Source organism: Manacus vitellinus, unplaced genomic scaffold, assembly GCF_001715985.3.
Source record: "Manacus vitellinus isolate BGI_N305 unplaced genomic scaffold, ASM171598v3 scaffold_13_pilon, whole genome shotgun sequence".
NCBI classification, from domain to species: Eukaryota; Metazoa; Chordata; class Aves; order Passeriformes; family Pipridae; genus Manacus; species Manacus vitellinus.
Window position 1 is genome coordinate 12030229 of NW_021938999.1, and position 17772 is coordinate 12048000.

The following is a 17772-nucleotide window of genomic DNA, read 5'->3' on the forward strand; positions in this document are numbered from 1 at the left end:
CGAATACAGCAATATAAAAATAAAATCCTCCTGGGTATATACAGAAAAATAAAAATGAAGGAAGATATTCAGTATCAAGTGGGCTGTAAGGATCTTTTTTTTTTTTTTGAAAGAAATTTTTCTTGGCTTTACTGAAATTTAAATTCCATATGTCAAGTTTCTCTGAGCTACTTCAGAAGGAAAAAAGTAGTGAAATGCTGCCACAAGAGGGCCTGTCTTACAGCATCTTTGAAAAAATGCTTCTGGGAAAGGATGTGAGCAATCTTTGAACTATCAGTGAGGATTAGCTGTGGCCTGAATGCATGTCTTTGTGATGTTCTGAAAGATGTTTTGAGTGTGTTGACTTAGTTCTTGCCTACCCCATTAGTCATATTCTATAACCATTGTCTGTATGCACTGGAAGCTCTGTGTGGAGTTTGATATTGGTATGAAAGCATTACTGCTGCAGAGGGAGATAGCTACCTAAAGTCTTGTCAAAATACAGAAAACTTAGACAATTGTGTTTTGTTTGTTTTGCAGTTGCCTTGTAGAAGGAGATGCTAAAGAAGAAATCTTGCAGCCTCCAGAGCCTCTGCCAGTACCACCAATCTTAACACCATCTCCCCCATCAGCTTATCCAACAGTCACTACGGTGTGGCAGGACAATGATAGATACCATCCAAAGCCAGTTTTGCACATGGTTTCATCAGAGCATTCAACAGACCTCAACGAGAATTATAATAAGTCAACAGAACATTCAGGGAAGAACGAACCCAGCGAACATGCAGAGAAAAGGCTGGAGCGCAACTTAAGTTTTGAGATCAAGAAGGTACCTCTTCAGGAGGGACCACGAAGCTTTGATGGGAACTCCCTGTTGAACAGGGGACATGCAGTTAAAATTAAGCCTGTGTCATCCTCTGTAATTGATAAGAGCTTTAAGCCACAGGAACAGATTTCAGGGGATTCATTTGTAGATGCTTCTCAAAACTCACGTGTGGAATACAATGTGCCACAGTCTAATACAGCCTTAATACCTTCACCAGAAAGTCAGCAGGTGTCTGATACACCACCAAGACCAGACCGTCTGCCTCTGACAGAAAAGGGACATGCCACGTGGTCACTACATGGGCCTGAAAGTGCACTGTGTACGTCAGCATCTGGAGACACATCTTCAGACACCTTGTGTCACGGTGTTAAAACTCTCTCTCTAGCATCAAACACCACAGTTGAACATCCTTCCAGTGATAATGTTGATCATACCCCTATTTCTGTCCGAGCACCCCTCTGTTTTACTAATCCTCTCCATTCAGATGATTCTGACACGGAGGTGAACTTTGATGGAGCCGTGAGCAAAAGCGCATCTAACGTGTCAACCGCAAGTGCCACAGTCTCTGCTGCCACTAGTACTGAAAACATTTCTGCCAGGAAAGTATTGCCAATGTCTATTGCTAGGCAAGACTTAACAGCTGTAACGTTTTCTGAAGATGGCAAAGGTAGGTTTCATTGAGGTTCAGAATTGCTACGTTTTAACCTACCTGCATCTGTAGAGATGGACAAAATAAATTGCTTTTCAGTGCAATTTTCTAAATGTGAATTGAATCAGTGCAGTGTGGCAGCTTCAGAGAGGGCACAACACTTTTCCTACCAGCTTTCAGTTTGCATGTGAACTATTTTTGTTATAAAGTACTACAGACCTTGATTAGCTGCTTCAAAAGCTTTATTGTGAGCACTTATTTGATGCTTTATTTATAATGTGTTCTTATTTGTAGGTTTCTGTGTTATTGGTTGGCACATTTTTTTTCTCAACTCCTAGTTTCATGAAAGTGTCTATAATAATGGAGGTTTGACTAGTCAAAGTATTTTCAACGGACTTGTCCAAATACAGAACAAATTCATGCTTACTGGTTGATGTGCTGTTCCTAAAAATGTAGATGTAACCTCATTCACCGTGCTGGTCTTTGAACTTGCTCATGATTTGGATCTTGCATTTTAATAGCATTGTAAATATTTAACTGTGCTTTCCTCTTTTTCTGTACGTGGCCGGGGTAGACAAGCTAATATTGCCGTTCATCTAAAAATCCAAGTTATGCTTTCTTAGTGTTTTGAAAATTATTTAGTGGCTTTTAATCTTTTACAACTTTTTTAAATTTTTTTTTGTGAAAGGGAAGTTTGCAAGCTACAACACTGTTTGTCAAAGGCAAAAGGGTCCCAAAACATGCAGATGCAGATTTCAGTCAGGCTGGCACACTTAGATCAGATGGAGGACAGAGCTGGGAAGAACAGATTAGGCCTCGATAACTGCTTGTGCAAAGGCTGTGGAGCTGAAAGGAGAACATGAGCTTCTGGATTCAACTCAGTTCTTGTGCTTGGAGCTGCTTACAGTGATGGCCTCGCCTCAGGAGTCTGTGCAGACTTCATGACTGTGAGGTGAAATGGGGCTCAGTGTATGATGTGAGGTGCAGAACCAGCTGAATTAAAGCTTTCACCAAAACTAAGCTTTGGTGAACTAAGCTTTCACCAAAAGTCATGTATTCAGTAATGTGAACTGTTTTGCAGCCTTAAAAACAATCTATTTCTATAGATTTTTGTTACATTATGTATACAGACAGAACAATACTTGCACATACATGTATGTTTTTTAGATTGTGACACATCAAAAATGCTCTGCAGAGCTTACGAAGCCCTTTGTCATTGTTATTTCAACTTTATTAAGTAGTCTTGCTTGGATTTGTTTTTAGATTTACAGGCTATAGTATTTTTCCAATACTCCTTTTAGCCAGGATTTTTTTCGTCTTTCCCAGGGCAATAATTGTTTATCACTGTTTGGAAATCATTACCTCTCCATGCATCTCATTATGTAGATGCTGTAAGAATGTGCAAATAAAATAAGTGATATGCCATAAATGATAAAGAATGGGAGGAATGTCACTCTAGAGTTTGTTTCATGTAACGGTGTGTCAGAAATGTCCTGAAATAACAGTACAGCCCTTGTGCTGCTGGTATGTTGATGATTTCACAGGAATGGATTAAAATTTTGACATTAATTTTATATCATTTATCTCTTTTTATTTAGGGTGTATCTGATCCCTTTTTGTATGATAGTGAACACTTCCCATTTTATATTCTGGTTGGAGGTCTTGTAATCCCTCTGGAACTCAAGAATATAGGTTTATATGGCTTTACACCAGTGATTCTAAGCCTTGTTTTACAGTGACTTTCTCAATTTTATACTTGCATAGGAGTCTTCTGTCTGAAGCTGGGAATATGGGTGCAATCATTGGGGAAACTTGCCTGTGAACTTACCAGCAGCCTAATTGCTTAACCATAACTGCTGGTGTGCATGATCTTACCGCATGGTTAAATCCTCTTTTTAATTCAAATGAAGTGAAAAGTAGTTGTACCCTGAGCTAAAAAGAAAAAAAACAAACAGACAGAACAATAAAACAGCAACAACTCCAGAGCAGCAACAACACCCTAAACAAAACCCTAAAAACTCACTTTCTGTTAGTGCATATCTGTGTATATGGCTTTATTTTCTGGTTTTATAGAGGTCATTTCCATTAATGAAGGTTTTCTTAGGCTGTATAGTAAACTTGAGTTGGAGCAGGTCTCAGAAGTCACTTGGAACACAGTGGCTTGTGCAACTTGTTGGAGTTCTGTCCCTGCAGCAGCAGGGCATGCTGGCAGGTCAAGCTCCATGGCTTCATTAGCTGAAATGTGTCTTCATATTTTTGAATCCTGTGCAGAGTACAGTTGTCAGATGAGATTTCTTATGGCAGCAGCTACTTAAAATTGTTTTAAACCTTTAATTACTACTTCAGATTTTCTAGCAGGTCAGAGTGGGGCTTTTGCTGCCAGAAGAGCTTGTGTTAGTACACTCCTGAGAGGTGAGAGGGAACAGACTGGGGACAGGATGTGGTACTGGCACCAACAGTAGCCATCTCCTCTGGCTCCTATTTACCCTTCTGGTTAATAAACCTTGCACTAGACTGTTTAACTAGGTTATATCAGTGGTGTGGAAGCTGATGGACTTGAGAAGCAAAACTGGGACCTGAAATAATGAAGAAAAAGTATTCATCAGAGTTGTTGAGGTCTTTTTCCTCCAAAATATTTAGTCTGGAAATGTGTTTTCCTTTTCTTTGTTGCATAACCCACAAACTGATCCTACTCTCTTAATGTCAACTTAGTGTTGTTAGTATGAAGTTGCTCCAGGGCATTAGTTTGGTAAACCAAAATGTTTTATAATATTTAGAGCAAACTGTTCTTTTGCTATAAGTTTTTATACCAAGTTTAGGATTATCTCATGTATCAAAAGATCAACTTCTAGAAGTTTAGGAGGAAAATCTAAGTGTGTTTTTTAACTTATTTAAATATCATATTTGATTTAGATGCTGATGCTAGTGAAGAATCCTCTCCCCCGCTCCCAGAAAGAACACCAGAATCATTTGTATTAGCAAGTGAACAGAGTGAGTTTTTGATGTTTTGTGATAACTGGAGATAAAATGTGAAAAGCATTTCAGCATTGTATTTGAGTACAATACAAATACTCTCTGCTTTTGGTTAATCTGTTGGAGCAAATTATAAAATGGAATGAAATCTAGCATGTATACTAGCTTATTTTGAGGTTTAATTTTCACAAGCTCTTGAACACAGTGAAATTGTTTTTCATCTTCTGACTAAACATGCTGTTATATGATATTTAAGTAATTGGAGACTTTGATATTAATGGACCTGGTTTTCATTCTGAAGGGTATGGAAATGAGATACACTGGGGAAATGCAGTACAGTTAGGGAATTTCCCAGCTATTTTGGTTTCCTGCTGCTCCCAGGTAGGGAATGGGAATGCACATGAACAGTGCTTATCTGATTCCCCTTTCTTGGGGAAAGGAAAGATGATGATGCATCATACTGCACTGCTTGTAGTGAACAAGCCCAGTTTGTTCCAAGTTGAATGCAGTTCACTCTTTGCCTGTATCAAAAGGGTAACTGAAAGAAAAAGCTGACACAAGTGATGTGCTTCTATTGTCATAGTTCATTCATCAAGCTAATAATGGCAGAATACGAGACAGATTAATTGAAATTAAGTGATAAATTAGGCTGATGCTTGGTATCTTCCAGAAAACCTAATATGATGCAGTTATTTACTGAGGCTTTTGCTTAGTGTCATTGTGAAACTCAAAAATTTTTGGCCCAAGTAGTTAATCTAGATGCTTTCAGCATAAAAACATTGAAGTTTTGTAAATGTGTCCCTTGAGCATCATAAGCATAGGTAGTTCAGAGTCAAAGTCATCCTCTGAATATTATGGACTTGCTCCTTTTCTGTGACAACACAAGAAACAAAGCTATTTCCTTTAAAAAAAAAATCTTTCTGGGACTGGAATAACTAAAAACACTTGCATTTTGTTTGTGTTTTTACATGATGTCTGTAAAGGACAGGTATGGCTGTCCTGACTTGTGTGTGAACTTAGGAGATCTGAAAAACACATACTGTTACTGCACAGCTGATGTAACAAAATTTCTGAAACATCCTTAAAAAGGAAGCCAATTCCCCTGTTGGTTAGGAACCCTCAAAGGAAGGCAATGAACATCCACGCTGCAAGCACTGCAGTTGTGTATTTTGAATTACATTGTGGCATTTTGCCTTATCTTGAACACTTTTCACATAAAGAGATTTTCATGCTTTTACAAGCATTTAATCTAAAAAAAGTTGCTTTGGAGCACATTTCTAATGCTGTGTACTAATGCCTGATCATGGGGAGAGCTCGAGTATGCTGAGTTTGATTTAATTTTTCCTAGGCACACCCTTGCTGAAGCCAGTTGTGATTGCGCAGTCCGAGTGGAGCATATTGCATGATCAACATCTCCCTGAGCAAGCAGCCTCCACAGTAAGTGTAGGAGACAAGTCTATACTAATCAGTCATTTCTAGTTCGATGGGGAGACACAACAAAAAGCAAAATACACACTTGTGAGAAGGTGCAGCTGTTGGTCGTCTCCAACTGGCCGGTTTTTCCTCCGCTTGAGCTGCTGAACTGATGTATTAAGTGTGTTTTCTTTCCAAGGAAATTATCCGGTTTTCTAAGTTCAGCAATACTTTTAAGAGAAGTCATCCTTAATATACCTTAAATTATGGCCTTCAGAGTGTAAATGTGCTGCTTTTATAGAGCTTTCTGTCTGCCCTTAATCAATCTTAAGTCAATTTAAACTGAAAGAGATCTGCAGTCTCTTGTCTAACCTGCTGCATGAAGCAGGGCCTAAGCCCAGGCTGACCAGGGCTTTATCCAGTTAGGTCTTAAAAACCTCCAGAGACAGACACTTGATATCACCCATTTCACAGCCTGATAAAGGTTTTCCCTAATGTCTGTATTTATTTTAAACAAACCATTTTTTGCCCATCAGATTTCACTTTTCAGTCATCTAGCTTGAAGTCATCCAGCATGAACAGCTGGCAAAACTTCAAAAGCATGTGAATCTTTTTTACATTTGTGCCTTTTTTTAATGCAACTCCAATACCTCACTTCAAAATAACAAAAAACATAGATGTGAGTTTTCAGGGGCTATAAACATAGTATGAGAACTAACCTACCTAATTGTGCAAGTGATTTGTAGTGTCATATTTTCAAATTTTTATTAAATGCTAAGTAAGGTTCTAATAGTAAATTTTCTTATTAACTACTGTAGCATTTTTGTCAGCATTGAAGCAAGCCAAAAATGTGAAGGAAAATAGGTATTTCCACAAATGTACGTTTTTGGAGGTGTTTTCATAATCTTAAATCTTTTATTTTCTTTTAGTGTTTTGCAAGTGGTTTATATAATTATTTTATATATCTCTCATTAACAGAGTTTGAAAACAACTTCACCTCTACTACCTGGTAAGTAGTGGAAAAGCTTTTCTAATTTTTTTTTTCCAAAATATGTTTTTCCTACTGAACAAAAATTTGCTTTTGCTCTGAAGATATCTAAGTAGATTGTCAAAACACTGGCTTTTCTGAAAAGGCCTTCTATTTTTAAACTGTATCTATATGTATGTTGCATATTTATCCAAGTCTTTAGTTTTGTTCTTCTGAAAAGGCTTCGATAGGAAGTGTGGTCTACCAGCTGATGTTTAACTTTGCAGCAACCTGCTTCAGCTGTAACCTGATTGTCTGCATGTTTCTTCTGTATCTGCTTGAATGGGCTTGTACTGTCCACTTGGAGCTGCCTGATAAATACCTGGCAGTTTATTTTAAAATAAATTAGTTTAGGAAATATTACAGATTTGCTACTAGAGTGGTTATACAAGTAATGCAACACATACTTACCTATCATGTCTAAGCACCTTTAGCTTAGAAAGAACATGAACAGATGCATTTTTGTTGATGCATTAAATGGCATCTTGTGGGTTTTTGCTATAAATAGATGCTATGTGGGATTTCAAATATCCATGCAAACTGTAAGACAAAACAGTAATCCAGATTTGGCAAGCAGGAATGTGTCACCGTCATTGAACATTTGCTTCATAAACAGTTTTGAAGTATCATTTTTAAGAAATGGGAAATCGGCTTTTAAAGCTTTATTTTTGTAAATTATATTTGATACCAGTTGTTTTCTGGACTTCAATTACAAGTGGCATTGCCACAGTGGTGACCAAGTGATTGTGGTCTGTGTGTTTTCCAGATCATCCTGAAAGAAGCAACAAAACACCAACTGACATTTTACCTCAGATTTCTTTTTCCGGTTCCACTGATACAAGAGGTCAAATTTCAGAATTTCCTGCAGAAGTAACAGATATTGGTAATTACAATTCATTCAAAACATAATCACTAGATGAATTAAACAGAGGATTCATTAACGGTACTAATTTGGATTAATGCTACTACCGTCTCCCTCCAGCTCAGTGAGATGCAGACAAATAAGCCTGCCTTGTCTCTTCAGCATTGCTGAAGGAATTTTTCCCAGAATCAACGACTGAGTAATTCCTCACTTCATTTTTTTCAGAGTGTGTAAAATATAGAATATGTCAAATGGGGTGTAATGTCTCTAGAGCACTGAAAACTTTTGGAAATAATACCTGATAACTGCTTTGGTGTGCATAGAAGGAGAAAAGAGAGATAACAAGGGCTATAATACTGTATTTACTGATAAATACTTTCCAGTGAGGTTTAAATAGTGAACTATAATGATATACAAATTCCTTGTATTTCTATTTCCTGTGACCATAGTGCCTTTAGAACGCCTCATACTACAAAGTTGTTTTCTAGCCCTGAGAATAAACCTGTTCTGTAAGAGCAGGAGCAAGTCTTAGTGGTCCTTCTGACTGCTGCCAGCATTTGTGAGCCTGTGTTGTCTGAGTGGACAGAATATTAAACACATTTCTTTCCTTAGGTTTTGGTAACCGCTGTGCAAAGCCCAGAGGACCAAGAGAGCCACCCTCAGAATGGACATGATCCAAGAACGAATGGACATACTATCATTAAGTTCTACTGGAAAACTCAAGTGCCACTGAGAACTAGAAAAATAGTATTCCACTTTTCTGGGGGGCAACTAACACAGAGCAGTGTAGATCTAACTATCCATGGTACACTCTTTGCAGTACATCCCACGCAAAACCTGACACATGGTTCACAACAGTGGATTCCAGTATTACAACTTAACTTTTTGCTGGGGCCATCTACCTGCCTTACTACACTTAGGAGAAAGTATTAATACGATTTATTTTGTAACTTCAAGTATTATTGCCTTAATGTCTTTTAACCCTGTTACACGCTGCTTGTAGACATATGTTAATATAGTAATACTTTTGACAGATTGTGTTTATGGACTACTTTTTGCTAACGTTTGAGTACCATGTATGCATTATTTTGTATATGTACAGGGCAAGTAAGTATATAATTTGATAAAGTTGCAATCATAAAATATTAACAGAAGATGTAAGAAATCTCTGCATGATCTAAATTTTTGTGTACCTTATTTGTAAATTATTTGCCCTGAAGTTTTAGAAAATAGTTTCTGGGGTTTTTTACAAAAATTGCTGGACACACACAGCCAGAATTGCAGGTTAGCAGAGATAAAGATTGTAATACATTTTGTAAATTGTAAGCAAAAGGTTATTTTTATATTATATACTGTTTAATTGTCAGACCTAATTTGTTCTGGTTTTCATCTAGTCATGGAGATTCAGTAAGTGCCTTGGAACAGTATTGAATTCTCTTAGCCTGTATATGTTACTTCAGTGTTTTGAGTTCATCTGGAACTAGATTATCAAAAATATTTGTACGTTTCTTAGTATATTTGAGCTGAGAGTAAAAGAGAAACCATTTTGCATAATCAACACTCCTTAGTTTTCATTTTAGTGTTTCATCAGTTGCAATCTTTAGAAAATTCATCTCTATCACCTTTCTGTATAGTAGGATTTTACAGGTTTAATATGGCGTGTTTCTGATTTGGGAAAACCAGAACATACTGGTAAAAGGACTGTTTCAATACCACTGTCTTCTCTTACAGATGGGGAATACCATTTTTGTTGTTCAACGACTGTGTATGTAAGAAAGCAACTTATATGAAGGTTCACCTGGAGCCCTTGCAGCTACACTGTATCTTGGCAATATATTACGTCAAGAGTTAATCCTTATAAGGATTCCTTTATTAAACTTTTCTGTAATACAATCTTTAAATTAAAGAAAGTAAAAATCTCATTATGGGTGTTTTTACTCTTAGGAAAGAAAACTGTGTTCGGAAGCGAAGTGAAACAGAGTGAAGTGTGGCAGTCTGGCTTTGCTTGTAGATCTTGTACTTGAACAAAATACTGACACTCAGGACCTTAGTTTTAGTAACTGCTTTCAAAGTTCTGGCCAGCAATAATGCCAGAGAAGCAGACAAGGGTGTTTTGAGGAAAAATGTTCATTTTAGGTAGTGAAACTATTAATCTGGACTTCAGCCATGGAAACATTATGTCTAATTTACTACTTGTACCTTTAGGGCCTCTCTGATAAAAGACAGCATTAGCTGCCCAGATAGCAGCCCTGTAGTAACTTCCAAAAGGTGCATAACTTGCAATTACTGTCTCTGACTGTGGATTAATCACCATGTGCTTGGTACACGTGACAGACTGTCAAGCTGGGGAGCACTTTCAAAGAACTGTGTGCGCTATAAATGCTTCCCATGGATGGAGTTTTGCAATTATTCGTTTAAAAATAAATATTTCAATAATATATGCCATCTGGGATAACCTATATCAACCTATGTATTCCTGATTTGTAAACAGTTCAGAAATCTGGACTATCCAGCAGTTGGCAGAATAAAGTTGGCCTGAACTTTGTTTCCCTTCCCTCGTGTTGCAGATGATTAGCTTAGACTTTCACTCTTACAGAGCTGCAGTTTTGTAATGCAAAGCGGGCTGTCATCACCCCTGGACAGGCAAAATTGTTGTAACTTTTGGGGAAAAAAGAACTTAAATAAGAAAATTTCCAAATATGTTTTGGCTGTGCTTTTCAAGGATCATTTCCATATTTTTCTACCATGCAAATACAGAACTGTGCAGGTAGTAGATTTTCTGCTTTTCACATATGAATTTCACTTAGAGCAAAGGCTGACCCAAATCCTTGCACTATATACAGGCCATCTGGCAATGTTTAATTAAAGAACATGCGGGTTCATCTTTTTTTCCCTTAGATTTGCATGGATTTGGATCATATTCCAGACTGAGTTTGTCACAGAAATTTTGCAGCCTTTCTTTGCTTTAGCAGCAATTGTCCTGTATGAATTTCTGTGCCCTTTGACAGAGCTGTTTTACAACTCACTGTTGCCTGCTTACATTCATCTGAGTTTTATATTTTCGCCTATTGTATTTCAGATAAGCTGACAATTTTAAGTGCAAGGTGAAACCTGCTCAATGTCATTACTTTCTGTATTCACTCTTGTGGGTGGTACGGAGATAACTGCAGGGCTGGGTGCTGTATGCTGGGGAATTTCACATCATAACTTGGAAATATTATCCAATCTTAACAACTCCATCAAAAAAAACCCAAAAACAAAACCAAGACCCTTCCTTGTGGTTTATTTGAAATGGAATCAAAAGGAGTTTAGAGTATCCTTTGCAAATTATCACTGAATACAGATCTAGATCAAGTAATTTCGTACATGTATTGAAATCAAACCTGTTTAGCTCCAGTTTTCCATGTTAATTTTTCTGAAAGCAGTCTTCAGCTTTAATCTCTGAAGTGCAGCTTTTCAGGCATACAATTGACTTGATCACTGTAGCAAAGTAATGCTACTCAACCCAGCTGTTCTTATTCATAACCACTGCATTAGCTTGTTTGTTCCTTCAGTATTTTTCTAATATTCCATTTCTTGTTTTTTCTAAATGTATTAATATTGAACAAATAATGCCGTAAGTTATCACATCAAAAGAAGGATGAGTTCTCCGTGTTTTAGAAATGTGGATTCTCAAGTCTCAGAATAAAGCTGACCTCTACTAATATCATCGCTTATCTCTATTACACAGCATATTTTAGGTTTTGCATTGATTTGGCAGGTGGAGTTCTATTTTGGTAAGTAATTAGAGCATTATGTCAGCATTTTTATTTCTTTTCTGTTAGGAGAGCCTGCTGTGTTTAGATATAAATTGCCTTAAAGAAGTTTCTAACTTGGGAGCTGGGCAGAAAAATTAAAAACTCAAAGAATTATCTCTGGGGGTTTGTGCATTGAAATTACTGGGTTGGGTTTCTTTGGAGACAGATCTCTAAAAGAAAGAACGAGATTAAGTGTGACACAGTGACTGGGCAGTGCCATCACCCCACGCTGCTCCCAGAGTAGTTGTTGTAGCTGTAGATCACACTGTTGGGAAGCACCCACTTATGAAGCTCTTGCCTGCAGCATAACCCTGGCACAGAACCCAGCAAGCCAGGATTGGACTAGGGAAAGACTAGTAATGAATATCACAAGGGGAGTTTGAGGAGGAACAAGGAGTTAAGGATTTTGGACAATGTAACTGAGCAAATACTCAAGCAGATACAATTGCACCCAACTACTTTGTGAATTTTTTCAACGCTTGAGGGAGGAGTAGCATCTCCACAGTATGAACGAACAAGTTGCAGTTACTGCAGCCCTTCGCCAAAGAAGGGTCTTTCTCATAATCTCAAAATGCTCTTCAACTCTGAGGAGTTGAAACAGCTTCTAGGAAAGGTTATCCTGTGTGGGCTAAAATGCAAAGCTGAATGCATGGAACACATGAAACTAGGACAGGGCATAGCTGGGACAAGCCAGTGCAACGCACTGACTGCCCCCCTGGAACCCTCAGTGTATTTTGAGCCTGTTGAGACAGAAAGTCTGCAAAGTGGTTATAATAGGCTTAGTAGCATCCAGTAATAGGCAGTCTCTCTCTGATGTGACTTTTTCTAACCGTTTCAGTGCATGCACTTATTAAAACACAGGTTTGTCAAATGTTGGGCTGAACAGAGGTAGAAAATACTGTTTTCTTGGCTTCAATGCTGTGGTGTCCTTGAGATCTGTATCAAATGCTTCATTTCATCACTTCTAAGACTACGCGGCAAAAGGTTAGTATTTGCAGTCTTAAAACAGTGAGTAAACAAAATGTTGTTTGCCTGTGTGCTCAAATCTCACAATCTGAACTGCTAGGGTAAATGGTCTTTCCTTGAAGAGACTTAGCTGAAAACATTTTCTGGTTTGACCTATTTGGTCACTGTTGCTGTAACAGTCGATTTCTTTAACAACTTGACTGTTGCCTCTGAAATTACACTGTATCTGCATGAAAAACTTACTGTAGTGAGGCCAAGGTAAGAAATTAGTTTTGCATTTCAGCTTAAATCCCATAAAGTTACTTACCTTGTGTGTGTAAACAGCCATAGGGAACTCAATGCAGCCATTCATCTGCAGGGTTTAGTGTGTGTGTCAGTGTTTGCAGTTCTGGGACACTCATAAGGAGAGTGGTTAGCTCTGTCTTTGGCAGCATGGCTGAGCTCCATGGATTTCAGCTAGTGAGCTGGAAGTTGTCTTTCACATCTACAGTTCCCACTTTGATCTGCAGAGTTACTGTCCTTCATGTAAAAGATCACAGGCAGGTAAGGAAATTGATATTTTGGGCAGGTAGTGCCAAAATCCCATGGAGAGCTTGACTGTCAAGTCGAAGGAAGAGCTGGACTTGGATCAAAGAGGATCCCATTGTTCAAACATGGAGTATCAAAGACTGTGAGGAGCTTTTCTGTGTACTTGACTCTGCTCACTCCTCACCAGAAGATGCCTGGTGTGTGGTTCCATCCCAGTATATAATCTACTTGCTACATCTCTGGCCTAATCTTAAAAGGACAAAAAAAAGTCAGGTTAATAATCTGAGTTTTTCCAAATATTTGCTATGTTTGTTCAAATTTGTATTTTCTTTCTTGCTGTTTTCACATTAAACAGTATATTCATTGTTGAAATGAGCCTAGAGAAGCTGGCAGGATGAAGACACAAATCTTTTGAGGAAACATGCCAGGTGTCCATTTGCTTTAGCTGTTCTTTTATTTGCTGTATCTCCAATATGGATATGCTTTATGGTGAATATTTAACTTTGCAATATTGCTTACACAATTTATCAGCACTGCCCAATTCACTTCTCATTTTAGGATTTCACTCCTGAATGCACTGAACACCATTATTCTGCTGCAAGTGAAGGATTGGGTCTGATACAGTCTTAATTCCATGTGTTACTCTGGTATCTGGACACAGTTGAACCCACCAGTGAAAGGCTGGCAATTTTTTGAAAAAACAGTAATGTAGCTTCTGATCTGTTTCACTTGAGATAATTAAAAGCTAAAATAACCATCCTTGTAAACTGCAGTAGGGAATCTAGGGTTGCATTTCCCATTAATGTGAACAGCCCATACCGTCAAGCTTTTCTGAAAAAGCACTTGTATGTTGATTTTTATAACAGTTAATTAAAAAATGACTCATAGCTCAGGTTATGAGATCTGTGGGAAGTAATTTGTGAGAACTTCAAAACTGAAGCAAGTTGCCTGGATAGACAAAGTGATCCAAAACATGCTCATAAAATGTCATGGTCTCTGCTTGGTGTGCAGTAAGAAGTGAGTGTGGCAGGGTTGGGAAGAATAAGGAGCACAGTAGCCCTGGAGGAGAGAAGCAGGAAGAGCTGAACTGTAGCAAGTACAGGGAGGAAACTGCCTTTGCCTGTGGGTAATAAAAGGTTGAAGTGAACTTGTTGAGCAGGTTCCCAGTTTTGTGAGCTCCTCAGAAGGGCAGAAAGGTGTGGTTGGGTAACAGGAATGCAGCACAAGGAAACTCTTCTTTAAACAAATTGATGGGTTTGAGTTTCTGCAAAATGTGCAATTGAATACCAGCCTCTTGGGTTTGCCTGATCAGGCCCAGGGAAAGATTTCTCCTTAGGGTAGGAGAAAAATTGGTGGTGGGATTTAATAAGGATAAACTGACTCTTGAAATGTCCTGCACTGGGTGGGAGAGATGAAGAATTGTAAGTTCAGAAAGCCATCTGTTGTCACATAGATTTTGAGACCTCAAAGTGACACCTGAATGGGGGAGCTTTATGATACCATTGCCATATAATGAATGCATCTTTATCTGCCTGCTGACATGTAAATCACTGATAAGAAGGACACAATGCAAGTAATTCTTTTTATAATGTAAATCAACCTTTATTATACTTTATGACTAGCAAGACACCTAACAGCTCCTAACTAGACACCTAACAGCTCTGAAAAGTGTTGCTGAGCAGCTCTTTCCCCTTTTATGTCCTCAGACAGCAAATCAATACAAATTCAGTGATGCTGGGAAGAACACTACTCAAGTGGCCTTTTTTCACCTAAATTCACTCTTTTTGGAAATAAGTTTTCAGACCCTGCAAAAATATTTCTACAGATAAATTAGTTCTTTATAGCTTGGACACAGTATGGTGGTCAAAGCTGCTGTGAATTTACTTATCTGCCACTTCTGCCTGTCACATGTTCTATTTAGAAAAACTGAATCCTCACTCAGGCAGCTACTCCACGATAGGGAGGATGGTCTCAGACTCCTTGATTCATAAGAAAGGGGATGTCTAGTCTTGTAATTAAAATAAGAAAAGATATCAGGCCTCTTTTAGACCTCGGGTACCTGCCAACCTTCTCTGAGTGATAATTCAGAATGGCTACGTGAGCCAAAAGTCTCTCGTAGATCTTCCACATAAGTCTACAAGACTGAGCTCAATCCTGCCTCAAGGAGGGGTTTGGCTCCTAGAGAGGCAGCTCCTCTTTTGGGCCTGTCCACAGTCCCCGGATCACAGGGTAAGTATTTTGGAAGGGAGCAGTGTTTGCCACTAAACTGAATGCTTTGTGTTTTGGAGTTCAGGGCTCCTCTCCTCACCACTTCTGGAACATATGGTGTGCTCTAAGGACTTCCTCATAACTCATTAAAGGTACTCTTATAGTGCTACATCAAGCACCTATCTAAATTCATATTTAAAACCATGGAACAAATCCTCATTTTGCTAGATACCAAAGTATATGTAATAGGAAGATCCAGAGAGAGGGCACCAGGGTAAGTCACTTCTTTTACACTTGCTGCACACTTCAGTTATACGTTTCAGAAGGCTGGCTGGAGTTTTTATTGCAACTTTTATCTCAATGGTGTTATGTAGGCGTATCAAACAAGCATTTTTCAGTGTCTCTTTTTTCAGTAATTAAGATCCATTTTACATGTGAAGCATTTTTTCCATCTGCTTTTCTCTCTCCCTCCTCACTAACTCCAAGCATCAGAGGGGACCAGCATGAGGGAGCTCACTGGGAGCAGCCTCTGGGCTAGAGTCTGTGATGAGATGACAAATGTGTCCTGCACATTTACTGGAAATGGGGCTATCCATCATGTAGGCTCAGCATTCCTGCCTCTAAGCCAGGGCAAGACTGTACAAGTAACAAGGTAGGGTACAACTGGGTTTTCATGTAAACAGGCTGGGAGGAGCCAGGTTATCTCCCATTTCAAGACCATGATCTGAGGCTGATGGTGTTGTGTTAGATTTACGCTGTTATTTGTTCCATCCTGAGTGGATCCTAAAGCCCCTAACTGCCATCCAGTACATATATGTGAAGTTTTTTGGGTGACTTTATTTAATGTAAATATGTTTTAATGAGAAGTACAGTATCTTCCACTTCAACCTTGCCTGCAGTAGGGAATCTAGGGTTGAGATCACTGTGAGATCCTTTCCTAATTCCATGGTCTAGAAACTTCAGGTACAATTATCTTCCAGGTACATTGATGCATCTGAGAAAATTCAAGGACAACATGGCAAATGCGTTTTTACTTGCAACAGTTTGTCTTCAACTAACTGTTTCCAGAAATCAGCAAGGCCACTGATCTGAAAAGCTGCTGCCTCTGCTGTAGAATAAAATTTGTGAATAGACTGAAAGCTCTTTATTGTGGATTTTTCCATGTAGATGATATTTATGTGAACAAGATATTTATGTGAGGTGAGCAGTGAAAGATTAGCTGCTACCTATAAGTAACTGCTTATTTTTTTTATATATGCACTTAAAAATGTAAACTGCTACTCTACAAATGAATGCTAGTCTCTAAAAACAAGACCTGAATTTCCTAGAACTAAATGTACTCCAAAGGAAGGCCAGGTTGGATGGAGCTCTGAGTCTAGTGGTACCTGGTCTAGTGGAAGATGTCCCTGCCCATTATAGGGGGCTTGGAACTAGATGATCTTAAAGGTCCCGTCCAACCCAAACCATTCTGTGGCCATTCTATGATCTGTTAGTCATTCTATAAGCCTCTAGGGATAGGGGAACAAAAACCACCTGTAAATCCATAAGATTTCAGTTCATTGACTTGAACTGTGGTAACAATAAGGGGTATGCATACCTCCCAGAAGTACTTGTTAAGGAATAAGTATTTTGAAGTTTACTTTGGGAGAGTCTGTGGCTTTTCTTTCATAGAACCACAAAATGGTTTAGGTGGGAAGGTATCTTAAATATATATAACTGAGGCTATGCCAAAATTTAAATGAAAAAAAACCCTTAATCAAAACTAAACCAGATCCACAATCACCTGAGAAGTCCTCAGAGTTTCCTTTTGGAAGGCTCCCATAGAATTTCCAAGCCAATATGAAAAAAAAGGATTAGCTTTGGGGCTTTTTTCTGCCCAGGAAGGTACAGCTAAATGTAGTTGTTCCTGGAAATGCAGCTGCTGTAACTCCTTGTTATAGCAAATAGCTATTGATCCCTGTGCCTGCTGAAGCAAGGGGATGACTTGCAGGTCCTTCTATCTGTGATGTTTGGAGTGGCCTGCAGCTGGAGCATCAAGAAGTGGAAAAGATGGTGATTTCCAGGCACAACCCACAGAAAGAGCCCTTTTCCCACAGTCTCCTGTTCACCCAGGACAGGGCCAGCAGCAGCCCTGTTCTAGTGGTATTTACATTGCAAGGTTTAGGCTCTGTATTGTATTTTTAAAATTCAGCCAGGATATACAGAATGAATATGAGAGTGGACAGACTCTGAAGGAATTTAGGTGAAGGTGGCTCTAACGGTAGTGGATTCTAAGGGAAATGAAAAAATTATTACTTGTATAAGTATCTGTGTAGAGCTGTGCAGCACAGCAGGGAATTCAGGTATCTCAAATTGCAGTGAGGAGGTTGTTAATCTGTAAAGAATCCAGTCTCACAAACCAGCTGCTTCATTTGAAGAAAATTAATACCTTAATTAATAGTTACTGAAATAAGGAAATGGTTAAGACTTTTATCCTTCTCCTTCTCCCCTCCTTGTGCAAAGAAATATAGTTTTGCTTCCGTACTTGTTTTAGTCATTATGTTC

At 38.5% G+C, this 17772-nt stretch overlaps 1 protein-coding gene across 3 annotated transcripts in view; it reads left to right on the forward strand.

The window, feature by feature from the left end:
- Positions 1-10285, forward strand: part of PTPN12 (protein tyrosine phosphatase non-receptor type 12) — a 38767-nt gene extending 28482 nt beyond the window's left edge. Inside the window, exons 12-17 of one of the 3 annotated variants that reach the window (XM_018068088.2) lie at positions 520-1472; positions 4368-4445; positions 5776-5864; positions 6819-6849; positions 7634-7750; positions 8342-10285. In XM_018068088.2, coding sequence (XP_017923577.1) covers positions 520-1472; positions 4368-4445; positions 5776-5864; positions 6819-6849; positions 7634-7750; positions 8342-8403 — 1330 coding nt within the window. In that variant the 3' untranslated portion in view covers positions 8404-10285. The remainder of the gene's footprint in view (positions 1-519; positions 1473-4367; positions 4446-5775; positions 5865-6818; positions 6850-7633; positions 7751-8341) is intronic. The other 2 variants (XM_025894626.2, XM_025894625.2) reach the window with 2 other exon arrangements.
- The last annotated feature ends 7487 nt before the right edge of the window (positions 10286-17772 follow it).